This window comes from Carcharhinus amblyrhynchos, chromosome 9 (assembly GCF_965287045.1).
Source record: "Carcharhinus amblyrhynchos chromosome 9, sCarAmb.v2.hapA, whole genome shotgun sequence".
Lineage (NCBI taxonomy): Eukaryota > Metazoa > Chordata > Chondrichthyes > Carcharhiniformes > Carcharhinidae > Carcharhinus > Carcharhinus amblyrhynchos.
Window position 1 is genome coordinate 22,070,787 of NC_137332.1, and position 20,031 is coordinate 22,090,817.

The 20,031-nt window shown below is 43.1% G+C and overlaps 1 protein-coding gene across 1 annotated transcript in view; it reads left to right on the forward strand.

Annotated features, from left to right (window-relative positions):
• The first annotated feature begins 14,037 nt into the window (after positions 1-14,037).
• Positions 14,038-20,031, forward strand: part of mpl (MPL proto-oncogene, thrombopoietin receptor) — a 32,947-nt gene continuing 26,953 nt past the window's right edge. The window contains exons 1-2 of the mRNA XM_080196514.1: positions 14,038-14,158; positions 16,715-16,841. Coding sequence (XP_080052640.1) covers positions 14,038-14,158; positions 16,715-16,841 — 248 coding nt within the window. The remainder of the gene's footprint in view (positions 14,159-16,714; positions 16,842-20,031) is intronic.

Sequence of the window (20,031 nt, forward strand, 5' to 3'; positions counted from 1 at the left end):
TTTCCACTTGCACATGAGCAATTATTGGTTTACAATGGATGCCAGGGTAGCTGAGATAAATGTCTGCCTTGTACCTTGGAGAACATCTAGCCAACATTGATCATTTTAGCCCATCTACTAGAATATCCACAACAATGCAAATTACATTCAGTAACTGAATGTAATTGCAGAACAGTACGTGGGCAGTGCTGGTCAGTCAGAGACTTCAAGAAGGAATCTGAGAGTGGAACTGATTAACCATTAGGGATCAGGCTCCAGGCACCTGACTACTCATGAGGTATGAGATGGAAGATTTACTTGTAACAATAAATACTCCTACTGTGCAGCTGTATGAACAGAATTTATAATATCCTTCGCATGACAATCATGTTGAGACAAACCTACCAATTTCAGCAGCCTTCCATTGAATCTACTGGTTGCTGATGTTACCATTTTTCACACTCTCTTGGCAAAGTAAACTTGTTCAGATCTTCATTCAGCCGCCAAGAGATCAGCCAGTAAATGCATCTGTGCAGCTCCAGTTTATTCACTGATTGTGCATCCTCCTGTCTCAAACTTACCTGGCTTGAAAAGCTGTTGCAATAGTTGATTTCACTGTGATGTGCATTATGAGGGTGAGATTTGCTTTATAATTTGACAATCTGACAACCCATCAGAGAGTTAAACTTTGATGAAATTGTGTTTGATAAATATCCTTGGGCTTCATTTGGAGGACAATGACTCACTGCGCTAGAATGTACATGTGATCACATCCCAGAGGTAGTGTGGGCAATGGGCCGCAATGTGCAGCCACACAAAATGAGTTTGTAATGTCCTTCCCAAATTACAAGATAACCAGGTTGACACAACCCTCCCAATTTCAGCAACCCTCCATTGAATCTACCGGTTCATGAAGTTACCATTGTTCACACTCCTTTCACAAAGTATATCTGTTCAGATCTACTCACCATTCACATTCAGTTAGAGAGATATATGTGCATTTCCTTTACTGAAACCGTGTGCATCCTTCTGCCTCAAACTTAAGCAGTTTGCAAACCTATTGTGACCTTTAATTTCTACTGTGACCTGCTCCATGATGTCACAGTCTGGCCCTGCAGATGAAGGTGCCATACTGGTGATGAAATTGTCTTTGGCAAACAGCCTACCACTTCATTTAAGGGACTGCCTACTGCAACATTTATAAATATGGAGCATGAAGACAGTTTGTTAAAATGCCATTTCTCAATCCAGTAAAGTACAGTTCCCCCAAATCCCTCATTGCTATACTTGTTTTTTTCAGTACACACCTCCACCATCTGCTGTCTGGTCTTCTCGGTGTGGTAATAGACAAATGCCTAGTAATCATGACAAAATAGACAATTGTCTAGTAATCATGCTAGTTTGTTTCACGCAAATAACTTGCATTTCCACATGCACATGAGCAGAAATTTGGTTTACAGTAGATATGCAGGTTGCTGAGGGTAAATGTCTATCTGGGACTATAGACTATCTAACAAACGTTGATCATTGTAGCACAACTCTAAAATATCTCATACAAAGCCAATTATGTTAAGCACTGAATGTCATTACACACCTTGGTATGAGCACCAAACTCACAAACTGGCCAAGCTTCTCAGTCAGAGACTCCAAAAAAAGGACTGACTAACCATCAGAGAGATCAAGCTCCAGGTACCTGCCTACCCATTAGTAATAACATGGACTTACTCATGACAAACACAGCTATTTCCATCCTAAGATGTAGCAGTATTAATTGAGTTCCTCAGATGTTACAAGATAACCAGGTTGAGGCAATCTTTCCAATCTCAGCAACCCTTCATTGAAGTGGCATGGCATGATGGCACAGTGGTTAGCACTACTGCCTCACAGCACCAGGGACCTGGGTTCGATTCTGGCTTGGGTGACTGTCTGTGTGGAGTCTGCATGTTCTCACCGTGTCAGCATGGCTTTTGCCCAGGTGTTCCAGTTTCCTCCCACAGTCCAAAAGACATACTGGTTGGTGCATTGGCCATACTAAATTCTCCGTAGCATGCCTGAACAGGCACCAGAGTTTGGCAATAAGGGGATTTTCACAGTAATCTCATTGCAGTGTTAATGTAAGCCTACTTGTGACACCAATAAATAAACTTTAAACTTTAACATTGAATCTATGAGTTGAAGATATCCCGTCACAAAGTGAACCTTTCAGATCTCTGAGCTGAATATATTCAATCACAGGGATATCAGCCAGTAAGCTCGTTCGTGCAGCTCCAATTCTTTTACTTAAACTGGTTAATGTAGCCTCCTGCCTCAAACATGCCCAGTTGTTAAGTTATTGTGATGTTTGATCTCGCTGTGACTCGCTATACGGTGTTACAATTTAGCTCCTCAGTTAAGGTACCTTGATCATGGTGAAATTGTGTTTGGTAAAGAGACTTGGATGTCATTCAATATAAAGCCAGTAGCAATATCTAGGAATAATTATTCAGTTTGAAGGCAGTTTGATGAAACTTCATTCATCGATCCGGAAAGACTATAGCACCCCACACCCCTCATTGCTGCAACTCGGTGTTTTTCAGTACACACCTGCACTATCTGTTGGACATTGCTTTCAATTGTTCATTGACAAATACGTTGTCTAGTAACCGTGCTCGTCTGGCTAAGTCTCACACACACAAATTGTGTTTCTACATGTTCATGAGCAGAATTATTGGTTTGCAGCAGCTACAGAGGAAGCCTCTCAAGTTAATGTCTACCTGGAACTTCAGAATGTTTCTAACAAACATTGATCATTATAGCCTAACCTCCAGGATATCTTAAACAATGCCAATTATGCTAATTACTCAATACAGTTAAACAGTACTTGAGCACCAAACTCACAGATTGCATAACTGGTCAGTCAGAGACTTCAAGAAGGAACTGACTTTGGGACTGATTAACCATCAGAGTTCAGGCTTCTGGTAGCTGACTACCCATGAGGAATAATATGGAATATTTATTCATGACAACAAATACAGCTATTCCATCCTAATGTGCAGCACCAGTAAGTGAATTTCATAGAATCAGAGAATCATTGTATCCCTAAGGTGCAGAAGGAGGCCATTCAGCTCATCGAGCCAACACCAACAACAGTCCCACCCAGGCCCTATCTCATAACCCATTGTATTTACCCTGCTAGTCCCCGCTGGCATTAAGAGCAATTTAGCATAGCCAATCAACCTAACCCATACATGTGAGACGAAACCAGAGCACCCGGAGGAAACCCACGCAGACACGGGGAGACCATGCACGCTCCACACAGACAGTGAACTGAGGCCTGAATCAAACCTTGGGACCCTGGCGCTGTGAGGCAGCAGTGCTAACTACTGTTCCACCATGCCACCCTTAATTCATAATGTTCTTCGCAAATTGCAAGATAATTATGTTGAGACAACCTTCCAAGATCCACAACTTCCCATTGAGTCTATGATAATATGGTTCATGTTCCATTCGCAAAGTGAACTTGTTCAGGTCTTCCAGCTGAACACATTCAGTTACCAAAAGATCAGCTGGTAAGTATGCTTTGCAGCTCCATTTCATTAACTTGAATGAGTTGTGTAGCGTCCTGCCTCAGTTTGCAAACCTGTGTTTGATCTCACTGTGATGCTCATTGTGAAGGTGAGATATGCTCTGTGATGTGACAGTTTGACCATTCATTTAAAGTTGGCTTGACTGCAGTGAAATTATGTTTGGCAAACAAGCTTTGATTTCATTGCCCACCAAAATATTTATCCATCCACAAATTTTACAGTTCCCCCAAACCCCTCATTGCTCAATCTCAGTGTTTCCCAGCACACCTCTCCAACATCAGTTGGATGGATATTGGTTAATGTGGCAACAGGCAAATATCTAATAATCATGTCGGTCTGCCCCACACAAGTAAGCTGCATTTTCACATATACATGAGTAGAATTACTGCTTAACAGCAGAAATGCACATAGCTAGGAGTAAATATTTGCCTGGGGTTTTTGAATGAATCTACCTTATGTTGTTAGGCTGATCTTTCTCCACACCTTAGCTATGATTGTAACATTGGATTCTGCACTCTTTCTTTTTCTTCTCCCCTATGTTCTCTATGAACGATATGTTTAATCTGTATAACACACTAGAAAAAATACTTTTCACTATATCCCAATACGTGTGACAATAATAAATCAAATCAAATTAAACTGTGCCTGGCAAACATTCGTCATTATAATCCAGCCTCCAAAGTATCTTAATCAATGTCAATAATGTAAAGTATCTGAATTTAGTTACAGAACAGTGCCAGAGTACCATACACAGGCTAGCAGAACTGATCAGTCAGGAGAAACACAAGAGTGAGATTGATTAATGGCTAGAAACCAGGCTCCATTTGATTTGGTTTGATTTATTATTGTCACATGTATTAACATACAGTGAAAAGTATTGTTTCTTGCACACTACACAGACAAAAATACCGTTCATAGAGAAAGAAACGAGAAAGTGCAGAATGTAGTGTTACAGTCATAGCTAGGATGTAGAGAAAGGTCGACATAACGCAAGGTAAGTCGATTCAAAAGTCTGATGGCAGCAGGGAAAAAGCTGTTCTTGAGTCAGTTGGTACATGACCTCAGACTTCTGTATCTTTTTCCCGACAGAAGAAAGTGGAAGACAGAACATCCAGTGTGTGCGGGGTCCTTATGCTGGCTGCTTTGCTGAGGCAGCAGGAAGTGCAGACAGTGCCAATGGATGGGAGTTAGTTTGCATGATGGATTGGGCTACATTCAGGACCTTTTGTAGTTTCTTGCAGTCTTGGGCAGAGCAGGAGCCATCCCAAGTTGTGACATAACCAGAAAGAATGCTTTCCATGGAGCACCGATAAAAGTTGGTGAGAGTCGTATTTGACATGCCAAATTTCCTTAGTCTTCTGAGAAAGTAGAGGCAATGATGGGCTTTCTTAACTATAGTGTCAGCATAGGGGGGACCCAGGACAAGATGTTAGTGATCTGAACACCTAAAAACATGAAACTCACAACTTTTCTTCTTCATCCCCATTGATGTAGACAGGGGCATGTTCTCCTTTACGCTTCCTGAAGTCAATGACAATCTCCTTTGTTTTGTTGACATTGAGGGAGATATTATTGTCACCACACCAGTTCATCACATTCTCCATCTCATTCCTGTACTCTGTATCGTCATTGTTTGAGATCTGTCCCACGACGGTGGTGTTGTCAGCAAACTTGAAAATCGAATTGGAGGAGAATTTGGCCACACAGTCATAGGTGTATAAGTATAGTAGGGGGCTGAGAACACGGCCTTGTGGGGCACCAGTGTTGAGATGATTGTGGAGGAGGTGCTGTTGCCTATCCTTACAGATTGTGGTCTGCGAGTTAGGAAGTTCAAGATCCAGTCACAGAGGAAGGAGCCAAGGCCCAGGCCACGGAGTTTGGAGATGAGTTTTGTGGAATAATGGTGTTAAAGGCTGAGCTGTAGTCAATAAATAGGAGTCGGATATAGGTCCCTTTGTTATTTAGGTGTTCCATCAGGGTTGGGGGAAAGGCAAATTGTGCGGAGGGTGTGGAGAGTCTGCAGAAGGATCTAGATAGGCTGGGCGAATGGGCCAGGAAATGGCAAATGGAATTTAATGTTGGCAAGTGTGAGGTGGTCCACTTTGGTAGGAAGAATGGTAGGAAGGACTATTACTTACGTGGCGAAAAACTGCAGCAGGCGACGGTGCAGAGGGACCTCGGGGTCCTTGTGCATGAGTCGCAAAAACCCAGCTTGCAGGTGCAGCAGGTGGTCAGGAAGGCTAATGGGATGCTGGCCTTCATAGCGAGGGGGATTGAATATAAAAGTAGGGAGGTCTTGCTGCAGCTGTATAGGGCATTGGTGAGGCCGCAGCTGGAGTACTGTGTGCAGTTTTGGGCGCCGCATCTGCGCAAGGATATTTTGGCCCTGGAGGGAGTGCAGAGGAGGTTTACTAGGCTGATACCGGAGTTGAGGGGATTGAGCTATGAGGAGAGGCTGAATAAACTAGGCTTGTACTCGTTAGAGTTTAGAAGAATGAGGGGAGATCTCATTGAGACGTATAAGATGATGAATGGGATGGATAGGATAGAGGTGGAGAGACTCTTCCCGCTCAAAAAAGACAGTAGGACTAGGGGGCACATCCTCAAGATAAAGGGGAGGCGGTTTAGAACGGAGTTGAGGATGAACTTCTTCACTCAAAGGGTGGTGAATCTCTGGAATTCTCTGCCCGTTGAAGTGGTGGAGGCTGCCTCGCTAGATATTTTTAAGAAGCGGGTTGATGGGTTCTTGATAAGAGAGGGGATTAAGGGTTATGGGGAGAGGGCGGGAAAGTGGAACTGAGCCACAACAGATCAGCCATGATCTTATTGAATGGCGGGGCAGGCTCGAAGGGCTAGATGGCCTACTCCTGCTCCTATTTCTTATGTTCTTATGTTCTTATGAGTGCAGGGCCAGGGAGATGGCATCTGCTGTGGATCTGTTGTCATGATGTAGAGATGCGGGTGTTGGACTGGGGCAAAACAGAAAGAAATCCCACAACACCAGCTTAAAGTCCAACAAGTTTATTTGTCGCAAAAGCGGCTTTTGCGACAAATAAACTTGTTGGACTTTAAGCTAGTGCTGTGAGATTTCTTTCTGTGGATCTGTTGTGGCAGTAGGCAAACTGTAGTGGATCCAGATGATCCGGGAGGCTGGAACTGATTCATGCCTTGACTAACCTTTCGAAGTATTTCATAATGATGGATGTCAGAGCCACCAAATGAAAGCTGTTGCGGCACGCTGCTTGGCTTTTCTTAGGTACCGGGATGATGGTCATCCAGGCAACTAAATACCCACAAATTATGAGGTGGAAGATTTACTTCTGACAATAGGTTGGACGATTCCACCCTAACGTGCAACAGATTTAATTGAGTTTGTAATATCCTTCACCAATAACAATGGAAGTTAACCATATGGAGACAAATCATTCAATATCAGCAATCTTCAATATGGATGGACAGAGATTTGTTTGAATATTTGCAATCTATTGGGTTATGATGCTACCATTGTTCCCGCTGCCTTCACAAAATAGACTGTTCTAGCCAATTACATTCCAAACTCAACAGTACATGAACACTGAACTCACAGAGCTAGTCAGTCAGAGAATCCAAGAAGGAACATGATTATGAAACTGATTAACCATCAGTGATCAGGCTCCAGGCATATGACTACCCATGAGGAATGAGATGGAAGATTTACTCATGACAACAAATACAACTATTCCATCCTAATGTGCAGCAGTGTTAAATGACTTTATAATATCCTTCACAAATTACAACATTACTACATTGAAGCAAACCTTCCAATGTCAGCAACGCTCCATTGAATCTACTGGTTGATGATGTTACCATTTTTTTGCTCCCTTCACAAAGTAAACTTTTTCAGGTCTTCTAGCTAATTGCATCAAGTCCTGGATAGATCAGCCAGTAAACACATCTGTGCAGCTGCATTTCCTTCAATGAAACTGGCTATGCAGCCTCCTGCCTCAAACTTACTCAAATCTATTGTGATGTTTGATCTCACTGTGATGCGCATTGAGAGAGTGAGACTTGTTCTGTGATGCAATGTTTTGGTTGCCCAGTTAAAGGTAGCTTGATCATGGTGAAATTGTGTTTGACAAAGAGCTTTGGGTCTTCATTCAGGGCGCTGCCCATAGCAACATTTGGAAATAATTACGGAGGCAGATTCAACCAGAATTCTCTGACCTCACCTGCGACTTGGATTCTCTGGTCCTGCTACAATGAATGCAGATTTGACTGAGGACCAAATTCTCTTTTCTCACTGGCAACACTAATGGGTGTATGATATCATTGAATTCTGGCCATCATTTATCAATCCAGAAAGACAACTTTTTCCACAAATGCTTCACTGCTGAATCTCTGTGTTTCTCAGTGTAGAGTTCCACCAATTGTTGGATGTTGTTTTCACTGTGGTAATAGACACATACACCGTCCACTAATGTTAGTCTGTTTAGGTCTCACACCTTTTCCAATTTCCACCAGAGCAGAAATTGCACAATTGAATGAATGTAATGAAAACTTTTGTCTAAAATAGACAGAGTGTTGTTATTCCCTATAATTAGGACTATTTGCTTACAGTTGTTGAAAGTCATGTTATTTTATGATACATTCACATAATTGTCAAAGATTTGGGGATCGTACACGTTCTTACTTCATGAAGAAGAATCTGGGTAAAGACAGACTGGCAGTACTCTCTTACCATGCACTATGCCATGCTACATTTCTCCGTATATCCTGTCATGCACTATGCCATGTTGCATTGCTCCAGGAACCTGCCATGCACAATGCCATACTGATTGTTCTATATATCCTCCCATGCATTGTACCATGCTACATTACTCTGTCTAATCTGCCATGCACTGTGCCACACTGCATTGCTCCATATATCATGCCATGCACTATGCCATGCTGCATTGGTTCATGTGTACTAACATGCACTATGCCATGCTGCATTGGTCCATGTATACTGCCATGCACTATGCCATGCTGCATTGGTCCATGTATACTGACAAGCACTATGCCATGCTGCATTGGTCCATGTATACTGCCATGCACTATGCCATGCTGCATTACTCTGCATATCATCATACCCGATAATACGCCACTCGATGTAGAAATTGCTCCTGTTTTGGGAGGGAATAATCCAGCCCCCAGTCTCAGGATTCTCACTCAACCTCAGTCTCACACACTAACATTTTTTACATACATTCACACAAGAAGTGAGTCACCCTGAAACTGGGAGTGAGCCAGACATGCATGTCCTCAACCTCTCACACTTTGATAGTCATCTTTATTAATGAATCTATTCGCAATTATCAATTTATTGCTTTGACATTGATTTATCTTTGCAAATTGTTTCTATTTTTCGTATTTCAATGTTTCATTAAAATTCATATTTGATGTTGTGCCAAATCTTTTGGCCAGAATTGTACTGCCCTGCCCACCATGGGAATTATAGCGGACAAGGGTCGGAACGTGAAAAGCCCTATTGACCTCAGGCAGGATTTTACAGTTTCGGGACAAGTGAGGCCATAAAATTCCATCCTACCTCTCTGAAATTTGCGCATCAGACCCTTGAATGAGGAAAAAAATGGAAATGTGGCCCCTTACACGAAAAGGTTGGATAAACCTGGACCAATTGTATTTTGAATACTTGAGTTAGTGGGCCTAAATCAATGTGGACCATGCATCCCTGACCAGCCCAGACCTCACCAATCTATGACCTGTCAAGAAGAGACCACTGTCTTGACATGATCCAGGCAAGTGATTGCAAAACTAGGCATAGCTCAGACACTGGAGACTGCAGGGGAATGGTTGCAAAATTGCCAGGCTTCTACCAGATATGATCTGGAAGAGCTACAGATATTCAGCCCCAACATTCTTATATCCTTATTGTTTGATACTGGCTTCTTTCAATTTGGCGTTGCCTTGGTGACCATCTTCCATAGTAAAATTCCACAGGTTGTGAGCAGTGCTTGCTGTACAAGGGTCTGGCACTAAGTGAAATCAAATACAGTTCCACCCACACAGAAATTTAAGAAAACACATGTCCCACACTTAGGGATCAATGTAGTGTTCAACTGAGCCAGGGACTTGGGTTCGATTCCTGGCTTGGGTCACTGTCTGTGTGGAGTTTGCATGTTCTCCCTATATCTGCATAGGTATCCTCTGGGTGCTCCAGCTTCCTCCCACAGTCCAAAAATGTGCAGGTTAGGTGCACTGGCCATGCTAAATTCTCCCTCCATGTACCCAAACAGGCACCAGAGTGTGGTGACTAGAGGATTTTCACAGTAACTTCATTATAGTGTGAATATATGCCTACTTGTGACTAATAAATAAATAAACTTTGAATAAACTTTAAGATCCATGTGTAGAAGCAAGCATGGAGTCAGCTCCTGGTTGGGTCTTTAGTGTGCCTATATATATATTTTCTAGTAGTTAATGAATACTTACTGTTGAACTACCTAAGACTAGGAATACCTTAATTAGACCTACTGAACTATGCCCAACACCTTACAACAATGCTGACAGCTTTTTACCTTAGGTTTGGAGGAGGAAAAGAAATTCCTCGAGAAGTGGAAAGGCAAGTGTGTTGGCATTCCCCTACTGTGTCCCAGAATTACATTACTTAACCAGTGTCCAGATTATTAGTTTTACCGTTTAACCTTCAGATGGGAGTCAGTCATCTGATTCCTAGAATCAGAGAATAATGGCACAGAGTGAGTCTATTCGGTCAGTTATGTGTGTGCTAGCTCTTTTGTAGGTGTTCCAATTCCTTGCTCTTTCCTCACAGCCCTGTCATTTTTTCCTTCAATTTTTTATCCAAATCCATTTCAAAGGTTACTACTGAACCTTCTTCCAACCTCCTTTCAGACAGTGTATTCCAAATCCCAAGTTATTGCATAAATCGTTTTCTTTATCTCCTCATCTTGTCTCGGGTTATTTTGCCAGTCTCCTGATTGCCACCTGAAATTGTGCATCCTTATTCACTCTATCAAAACCACTCATAACTTTGAACACATCTGGCATTAATTGTGCCCCACACTAAAATATGACTAGCACAGTAGCATATAATAGTGACAATCTTAGCTGACTAAAATCACCAATGCATTGAACCTTTTCTCTATTGTTTCATTTCAATGATGACAGTTTCTAGTTAAACCAATTGTCCATGTTGTTGCCTCAACCAGGTCTCTCCAGTCCTGTTTGGGTCAACAGGTTTTGTCATTTTACCAAAAGAAAGGAAGGAAGTGATGTTGAGGTCAATGGGTTGTCAAGACTTTAGTGAGTGCTGTAATTCTGGAAGAATGCACTAGTGCCTGCTAGGCAAGCAGGCCAGAACTTGGACCACGACCAGTGTGGAGTCTCCAAACAAAAGCTGAAAGAAAGAGCCCTCTCTCTGCACCGAAAGATTGCATTGTGAAATTGAAGCAGTGCTTCTAAAGGTTGGCAGATACAGACCTGAGGCTGTTCTGACCAACTTTGTCATCATAAGAGGAGAATTGGTGTGGCCAAAGGGACTGGAAGTTAAAATTGGGCCTTTTTCCACAGACAGTCATAGAGTCACAGATGTTTACATCATGGAAACAGGTTCTTTGGCCCAACTTGTCCATGCCACCCTTCTTTTTAAGCTCTGAAGCTAGTCCCAATTGTCTGCATTTGACCCATATCCCTTTACACCCATCGTACCCATGTAACTATCTAAGTGCTTTTTAAAAGAGAAAATTGTACCCGCCTCTATTACTACCTCTAACAGCTTCTTCCAGACCACCCTCTGTGTGAAAAAATTTCTCCTCTGGACCCTTTTGATTCTTTCCCCTCTCACCTTAAACCTATGCCCTCTAGTTTTAGACTCTCCTACCTTTGGGAAAAGATATTGACTATCTAGTGATTTACATCCGTCATTATTTTATAGACCTCTATAAGATCACTCCTCAGTCTTCTACGCTCCAGAGAAAAAAGTCCCACTCTATCCAGCCTCTCCTCATAACTCAAACCATCACATCCAGGTAGCATCCTACTTTTGTGCTCTTTCTAGTTTAATAATATCCTTTCTGTAATAGGGTGACTAGAACTGTACACAGTATTCCAAGTGTGGCCGTACCAATGTCTTGAACGTCCCAACTCTGTATTCAATGTTCTGACCAATTAAACCAAGCATGCCGAATGCCTTCTTCACCATTCTGTCCACCTGTGACTCCACTTTCAAGGAACATGTACCCCTAGGTCTCTTTTTCTGTCACCCTCCCCATCGTCCTACCATTAACTGAGTAAGTCCTGCCCTGGTTCAATCTACCAAAATGCATCACCTCGCATTTATCGCCTCGCGTTTATCTAAATTAAACTCCGTCTGCCCTTTATCAGCCTACTGGCCCAGTTGATCAATATCCTGTTGCAACCTGAGATAATTATCTTCACCGTTCGCTATTCTTGGTGTCATCTGCAAACTTACTAACTATGCCTCCAATATTCTCATCCAAATCATTAATATAAATGACAAATAACAGTGGACCCAGGACTAATCCCTGAGGCACAACACTGGTCACAGGCCTCCAGTTTGAAAAACAACCCTTTACAACCACTCTCTGACTTCTGTCATTAAGCTAATTTTATATCCATTTAGCTACCTCACGCCGTAAGAGTTAATCTTATGCATCAACCTACCATGTGGTACCTTGTCAAAGGCTTTGCTAAAGTCCATGTAAACGACATGAGAGGAAGAAGGAAGAAGAGAGATGAAAAATAGCAATGAGCTTGCTGATGCACACATGAACATGCTGATACATCAGGGAATGATTGACTAAACATTTAGTTAAAATGAGAGCTGCAGTCTCTACATTGGAAAATTTGTGGACCTCCCTTGTTCTCCATTTACCCTGTACCATTACACTGATTGCCAACTCCCTTACCTCCAGTGCCATCCATGTGTTCTCCCCATTATCCATAGGTCCCTGTAATCAACAAATATTGCAAATAAGATGCAATCCTTTTACTTCTCCACTGAACCAATGTTTGCTTTTCCTTCGCCTATTCTTGATTTTAGCAGGCCAATATCCTAACATTGGATAGGACTTTACAGCCTTGTTCATCCCGAAACTGTAAAATTCTGCCCAAAGTCAACAGACCTTTCCATGGTCCACCCCTCCCTTGCTCCAATTCCCGTAGCAGACGGGACAGTAAAATCCTGTCCATTGTGTCTCAAAGATGGTTGCCTCCTTGGGGATCCCATCTCCACTTCCACCCGCAAGCTCCCTTCACCATTATATGACCGTTATATGATGTTATATGTTCTGACAAAGGGTCATCCTGACTCAAAACACTGGCTCTATTCTCACTCCACAGATGTTGCCAGACCTGCAGAGATTTTCCAGCATTTTCTGTTTTTGTTTCAGATTCCAGCAACCGCAGTACTTTGCCTTTATGATAATACAAGTTATTGTGTATAAGCTGCCAATCAGCTAACATGACAAACATTGAGAGCACAGACCCGGTGGAACATCTTGTTTGAAGTTGTACAAGACGTTGGTAAGGGCACACTTGGAACACTGCGTGCAATTCTGGTCACCCTATTATAGAAAGGATATTATTAAACTAGAAAGAGTGCAGAAAAGATTTACTAGGATGCTCCCAGGACTCGATGGATTGACTAATAAGGAAAGGCTAAATAGACTGGGTCTCTTTTCTCTGGAGTGTAGGAGGCTGAGGGGTGACCTTATAGAGGTCTATAAAATAATGAGGGGCACAGACAAGATAGATAGTCAATATATCTTTTCCCAAAGATAGGGGAGTCTAAAACTAGAGGGCATAGGTTTAAGGTGAGAGGGGAGAGATACATAAGTGTCTAGAGGGGCAATTTTTTCACACAGAGGGTGAGTGTCTGGAACAAGCTGCCAGAGGTAGTAGTAGAGGCGGGTACAATTTTATCTTTCAAAAGGTATTTAGATAGTCACATGGGTATGATGGGTATAAAGGGATATGGGCCAAATGCAGGCAATTGAGATTAGTTTAGGAGTTTTAAAAAAGAAGGGCAGCATGGACAAGCTGGGCCAAAGGGCCTGTTTCCATGCTGTAAATTCTATGACTTTATGACTCTATAACTATTCTGGAATGCACACACAAAGTCAATCACACTGATACGTTGCATAAGAACTCTAATTCTCTGGAATACAGGTCCCTTTGTTCTAGGAACTCTGAAAAGACAAGAGCAATAAGCTGCCCCTGTCAGATAAAGTGTGAAGTCGTAGAAAGCTTATCCGACTCCTTTCTCATACAAGCAATGGTTTCAGCAATGGGTGATCAGCATTGGTCCTGGTTGCTGAGCATCTGGAGTGGTTTTGCTGAGGGCGTGGACCCACCCTGAATTGCAGACCCATTTCTTCGCTGGTTGGTTTCCTGAGGATGTGCCTGTTCCCATTTCAACTTACAAACTCCTCCTGTTCTGAGTCAGTTCAGCAGCAAGAGCAGAGAGTCAGAAATGCCTTTAGTGTTGCAGGGAAGAATGTGTCGCTACGCCGTGTGGCTCCTGTTTGGAGGGTGCATGTATTTAAACAATATCTCTGTGTCAGGTTTGGAGAGTTGGACCTTCCTCCAGGAAGGTAAGCTGAATATCAAACCTTTTAAATGGTTGAGGACACGAAGGGAGAGTAAGCAACTGCCAAAGTAACAGAATATCTATAAACATGATTAGTCCTAAAGGTCTGTTCAGGCCACTGCTGGCACCAGTTTTTGTTATTTGTAATTAATAACCGTATTCAAGAGATCTGGTTTAAAACATATCAGACTGTATTTATTTCTTATATGTAACAAATTTAGTGCAAACAAAAGACATTTATTTGTATGTGTGTAGCAAAAACATATTTGCAAAGATAGTCAGAATAGCTTGTTGTGAAAATATCAATCTGATTGTATCTGAAGCAATAGAAAAGGTTAGGTCGAAATGCAAGCTGTGAGAAGGACACAAAGAGTTTGTAAATAGATAGACAGGTTGAGTGAGTTCCGCAACAAGGTAGCAGATGGATTGTAATGGGAGGTTATTCGCTTTAGAGTCATAGTCGGAATTTTACCAGCACGCCTGCAATGGAATCGGGGCGGGCAAGGCTCACAGAACGGAATTTTCCATTGGCCTCAGACAGGATTTTACAAACCTTGCCCAAGCGAGCAGTTGTAAAATACCAACCATAGAATCATAGAGATTTACAGCATGGAAACAAGCCCATCGGCCCAATTTGTCCATGCCATCCAGTTTTTACCACTAAGCTATTCTCAATTGTTGGCATTTGACCCCTAATCACTCTATACCCATCTGACCCATAAAAATTTTAAAAGACAAAATTGTGCCCACTTCAACTACTGTCTCTGGCAGCTCGTTCCAAACATTCACCTCTCTCTGTATGAAAAATTGTCCCTCTGGACTCTTTTGTATCTCTCCCCTCTCAGCTTAAACTTATGCCATCTAGTTTTATACCCCCCTACCTTTGGGAAAAGATGTTGACTATTTAGCTGATCTGTGCCCTCATTATTTTATAGACCTCTATAAGATCACCCCTAAGCCTCCTATACTCCAGGGAGCTCTTTGGTCATAAAAATAGAAAAGCAGAGTACTTGTTAAAAGGTGTGAAGCTTGCAAGTATGATATTCAGAGGGGTTCAGGTGGACTCATCTAAGGGACGCAGGAATTTAGCATAAAGTTACAGCAAGCAATTAAAAAGGCAAACATACAAGATTGTGAAGGGGCTTGACAGAGTAAATTCTGTGAGGTTGTTTCCCCTGCCTGGGGAACCTTGAACACAGGGTCACAGCGTCAATCTAAGGCACCAACAATATAGCACTGAGATGAGGTAAAATTTCTTCACTCAAAGCATCATGAATCTTTGGAAGTCCCCACCCCAGAGGGCTATGAATCCATCACTGAATATATTTAAGGTTGAGGTTGACAGATTTTTGGTCCCTCGGGAACCAAGGGCTATGGGGAGCGGGCAGGGGAGAGGAACTGAAGCCAAAGATCAGCTATTAAATGGTGGTTGGATTTGATGGGCTATATGGTCAACTCCTGCTCCTATTTCTTATATTCTTACATTCTAAGCTTATTCTTTAGAATATTACTCTCTCTTCATGACATCCCATTGTATTTTGTTAACAAAGGGAAAGGCTATGCAACGATTCAAAACACAGTTGCATACCACTGACGTAACCTTCCTTCAGTGTGTTCCTCATAGCCAAGCACAATGCTATTACAGGTGTCCAATAACTTTCCACAAAAGTAACTCCTCAGAGGCTGGTTTCCCTTCACTGGATTCTCTTTATTTACAATCTATATTTCACTCCAAGAGTGATTCAGATGCAAAGCCAGAATCCGGAGTGTCAGTAGACCCGACACTCCCATATTTATATACAGGTGAGGCTCCCTGTTTGGGCAGCCAATAATGACCACAGTCAGTGAGCTCATACTCCAAGAGCCCAACCTCATGGATTTTTTTGAAGTTATTAAATTCTTGAAATGTTTACCATATGATCGGAAGGTTTCTAATTTTTACCGAACTCAGTGAGCGGGATATTCATTGTATTGGGTGGAATGCCAATTTTAGGCCCCCTTCAACATTGCTCTTTCCATATTCAAAAGATCATAAAATTGGGATGAATGGAAAACCAATGTTGCCCCCAATCTTTTTGTTCTAAAGTTTAGTTATTCGTGTCACAAGTAGGCTTACCTTGTCACTGCAATGAAGTTACTGTGAAAATCCCCTAGTCGCCACACTGTTTGTGTGCACTAAGGAAGAATTTAAGCATTGCCAATGCACCTAATCAGCATGTCTTTCGGACTGTGGGTGGAGACTGGAGCACACAGAGGAAACCCACATAGACACAGGGAGAACATGCAGACTCTGCGCAGACAGTGACCCAAGCTGGGAATTGAACCCGGGTCCCTGGTTCTGTCAGACAGCAGTGCTAATCATTGTGCCACTGTGTCACTCTTGTGTTCCTCCATAGATGATTGTTAAAATTTCCCCATAATCTCCCAGAGTTCCAACGAAACAAATCTCCTTTTATTATCTCTGCCATTTCCTATTTCCTGCTATACTAAGTAAACAATGTCATTTACAGATAATGTATGTGATAAAACAAAAGAGTAATGTTTCCTGTATTACCTGCAGGCACAGCGTCATTAGTATCACAGGCTGAAGAGCTGAAATGTTTTACTCGTATGTTAGATGACCTGACCTGTTTCTGGGATGACGATGAGAAGACAAATTCTACTTACAAGTTCTTCTATAGCACTGAGTACGTCATCATTTTAGTTTATTAGTTTGAACTGTGGTGCTGAGAAAATTATTTTGCATAGAGTGTTATTGAGTGAATTGCTGACCAGAAAGCCTGCGTGGTCTGTTGCTGGCGCCCTTACAGAAGATGACACAGTGCTATATCCGTTGCTTGATAATGACAGCAATGCCCGTAATTATGATTAGTGGCATCTCGCGTGGCATTGAATCAGACTTCGCTGGTTGATAGTCATTTTGGTCGATCGTCATTATCTCGCCCATGTAGTGCCACTGAAAACATGATTGGAAACCTTCAGAGAAACTATTCAGCTTAACAACCCATTATGAACTGCCCACCCTGAGAGTCAGCGACTCTGCATTCTCTAATCCCCTGTATGTCCTCCAGCTCTTTGGGTGCAAGTTTTTAGTAGACATGAGGCTACACACTTGATAGAATGTGGGAGCTTTTATTTTATTTATTAATTCATGCGATGTGGGCACCTCTGGCAAGTCCAGAATTTGATGTCCATCCTAACCACCCTTGAGTGGCTTGCTAGTCAGCCACATTGCTGTGGGTCTGGAATCACATGTAGGCCAGGCCAGGTAAGGATGGCAGATTTCCTTCCCTAATGAACTTGTGACTATTGATAATAATTTCATGCTCTCTGGTACTAAGACGAGCCTGATAGATAGGATTTCATCCCGGGCCCACAGGGTATTAGCCTGGGTCTCTGGATTACGAGTCCAGTGACATTACCTCTATACCACCGTCTCCCTAAGTGTTTCATGTGCTTCAGCACATTACAGGTCTGTCATCACTTTATCTGTCCCACATTATCACCAAGTTTTCATATATTAGAGTCAGCTTTCCTCAGTTGCCATTGTCCATAATAAAATGAGACAGAGACATTGGAAATTACCTTCATTGGGATAAACATCCCAGTTCCAGAACTTCCTCTCAGGCCTGAATGATGCAATGGAGCACAGCACATGATGGCACAGTGGTTAGCACTTTTGCCTCACAGTGCCAGTGACCTGTGTTGCCTTCTAAGGGCTTCTGCCATGGCCTCTACTTTTCGCCATATTTGTAAAGAGCAAGACACAGTGGCAGAGTGGTTAGCATTGCTGCTCACAGAGCCAGAGACCCGGGTTCAACCCCTGGCTTGGGTGACTGTCTGTGTGGAGATTGTACGTTCTCTCTGTGTTTGCGTGGTTTCCACTGTGTACTCCAATTTCCTCCCACAGTCCAAAGATGCACGGGTTAGGTGGATTGGCCATGCTAAATTGCCTCTTAGCGTCCCAAGATGTGTGGGTTAGGGGAATTAGCCAGATGGATGGGTGGGGTAGAGGGCTTGGGTAAGATGCTGAGTCAGTGCAGGTTCGATGGGCCAAGTGGCCTCCTTCCACACTGTAGGGATTCTTTAGAACATAAGAACATAAGAAATAGGAGCAGGAGTAGGCCATCCAGCCCTTCGAGCCTGCCCCGCCATTCAATAAGATCATGGCTGATCTGTCGCTGCTCAGTTCCACTTTCCCGCCCTCTCCCCATAACCCTTAATCCCCTCTCTTATCAAAAACCCATCAACCCGCGTCTTAAAAATATTTAGCGAGGCAGCCTCCACCACTTCAACGGGCAGAAAATTCCAGAGATTCACCACCCTTTGAGTGAAGAAGTTCCTCCTCAACTCCGTTCTAAACCGCCCCCCTTTTATCTTGAGGCTGTGCCCCCTAGTCCTACTGTCTTTTTTGAGCGGGAAGAGTCTTTCCACCTCTATCCTATCCATCCCATTCATCATCTTATACGTCTCAATGAGATCTCCCCTCATTCTTCTAAACTCCAATGAGTACAAGCCCAGTTCATTCAGCCTCTCCTCATAGCTCAACCCCCTCAACTCCGGTATCAGCCTAGTAAACCTCCTCTGCACTCCGTCCAAGGCCAAAATATCTTTGCGCAGGTGCGGCGCCCAAAACTGCACACAGTACTCCAGCTGCGGCCTCACCAATGCCCTATACAGCCGCAGCAAGACCTCCCTACTTTTATATTCAATCCCCCTCGCTATGAAGGCCAGCATCCCATTTGCCTTCCTGACCACCTGCTGCACCTGCAAGCTGGGTTTTTGCGACTCATGCACAAGGACCCCGAGGTCCCTCTGCACCGTCGCCTGCTGCAGTTTTTCGCCCCGTAAGTAATAGTCCTTCCTACCATTATTCCTACCAAAGTGGACCACCTCACACTTGCCAACATTAAATTCCATTTGCCGTTTCCTGGCCCATTCGCCCAGCCTATCTAGATCCTTCTGCAGACTCTCCACACCCTCCGCACAATTTGCCGTTCCCCCAATCTTGGTGTCATCAGCAAATTTCGACACTCTACACTCGGTTCCCTCCTCCAGATCATCTATATAAATGGTAAATAGCTGAGGCCCCAGCACCGACCCCTGGGGCACTCCACTAGTCACCATCCGCCAATCCGAATAGCACCCGTTGACCCCCACTCTCTGCCTCCTATTTGACAACCAATCCTCTATCCACGCTAACACCCTACCCCCAACTCCATGTCCCTCGACCTTCTGCAATAACCTCTTGTGAGGCACTTTGTCAAACGCCTTCTGAAAATCTAGAAAGACCACATCCACCGGCTCTCCTCTATCCACCGCCCTAGGCACATCCTCATAGAACTCCAGTAAATTTCATAGCAATATTTTGGGTTATATGTGGAAGAAAGGGCCGAGGAAAATTTGGTTACTGATTAGTGTGGGTCTATTCATGATGTTTCACAGAATGTTCCAGAGGGTTAATTTTTAACTCTGTATACTGTTGTGAAACAGATAATAGCAAATGACTCATAGAATCATAGAACCCTATAATGCAGAAAGAGGCCCTTCAGCTCATCGTGTCTGCACTGACCATAATCCCATCCAGGCCCTACCCCCCCCCGTATCCCTACATATTTTACCTGCTAATCCCTCTAACCTATGCATCTCAGGACACTAAGGGGAATTTAGCATGTCCAATCAACCTACCCATACATCTTTAGTCTGTGGGAGGAAACCGGAGCACCCGAGGAAACACGAGGAGAACGTGCAAACTCCACACAAATGGAAATAAAAATCAGCTGAGATGTCAGACGGGATATTGATGTGTAGTCAATCACCTCACAGAATATCAATTATTCCCATGGAGTGCTGCCAAGTGTTTCTGTGTGTTTGTTT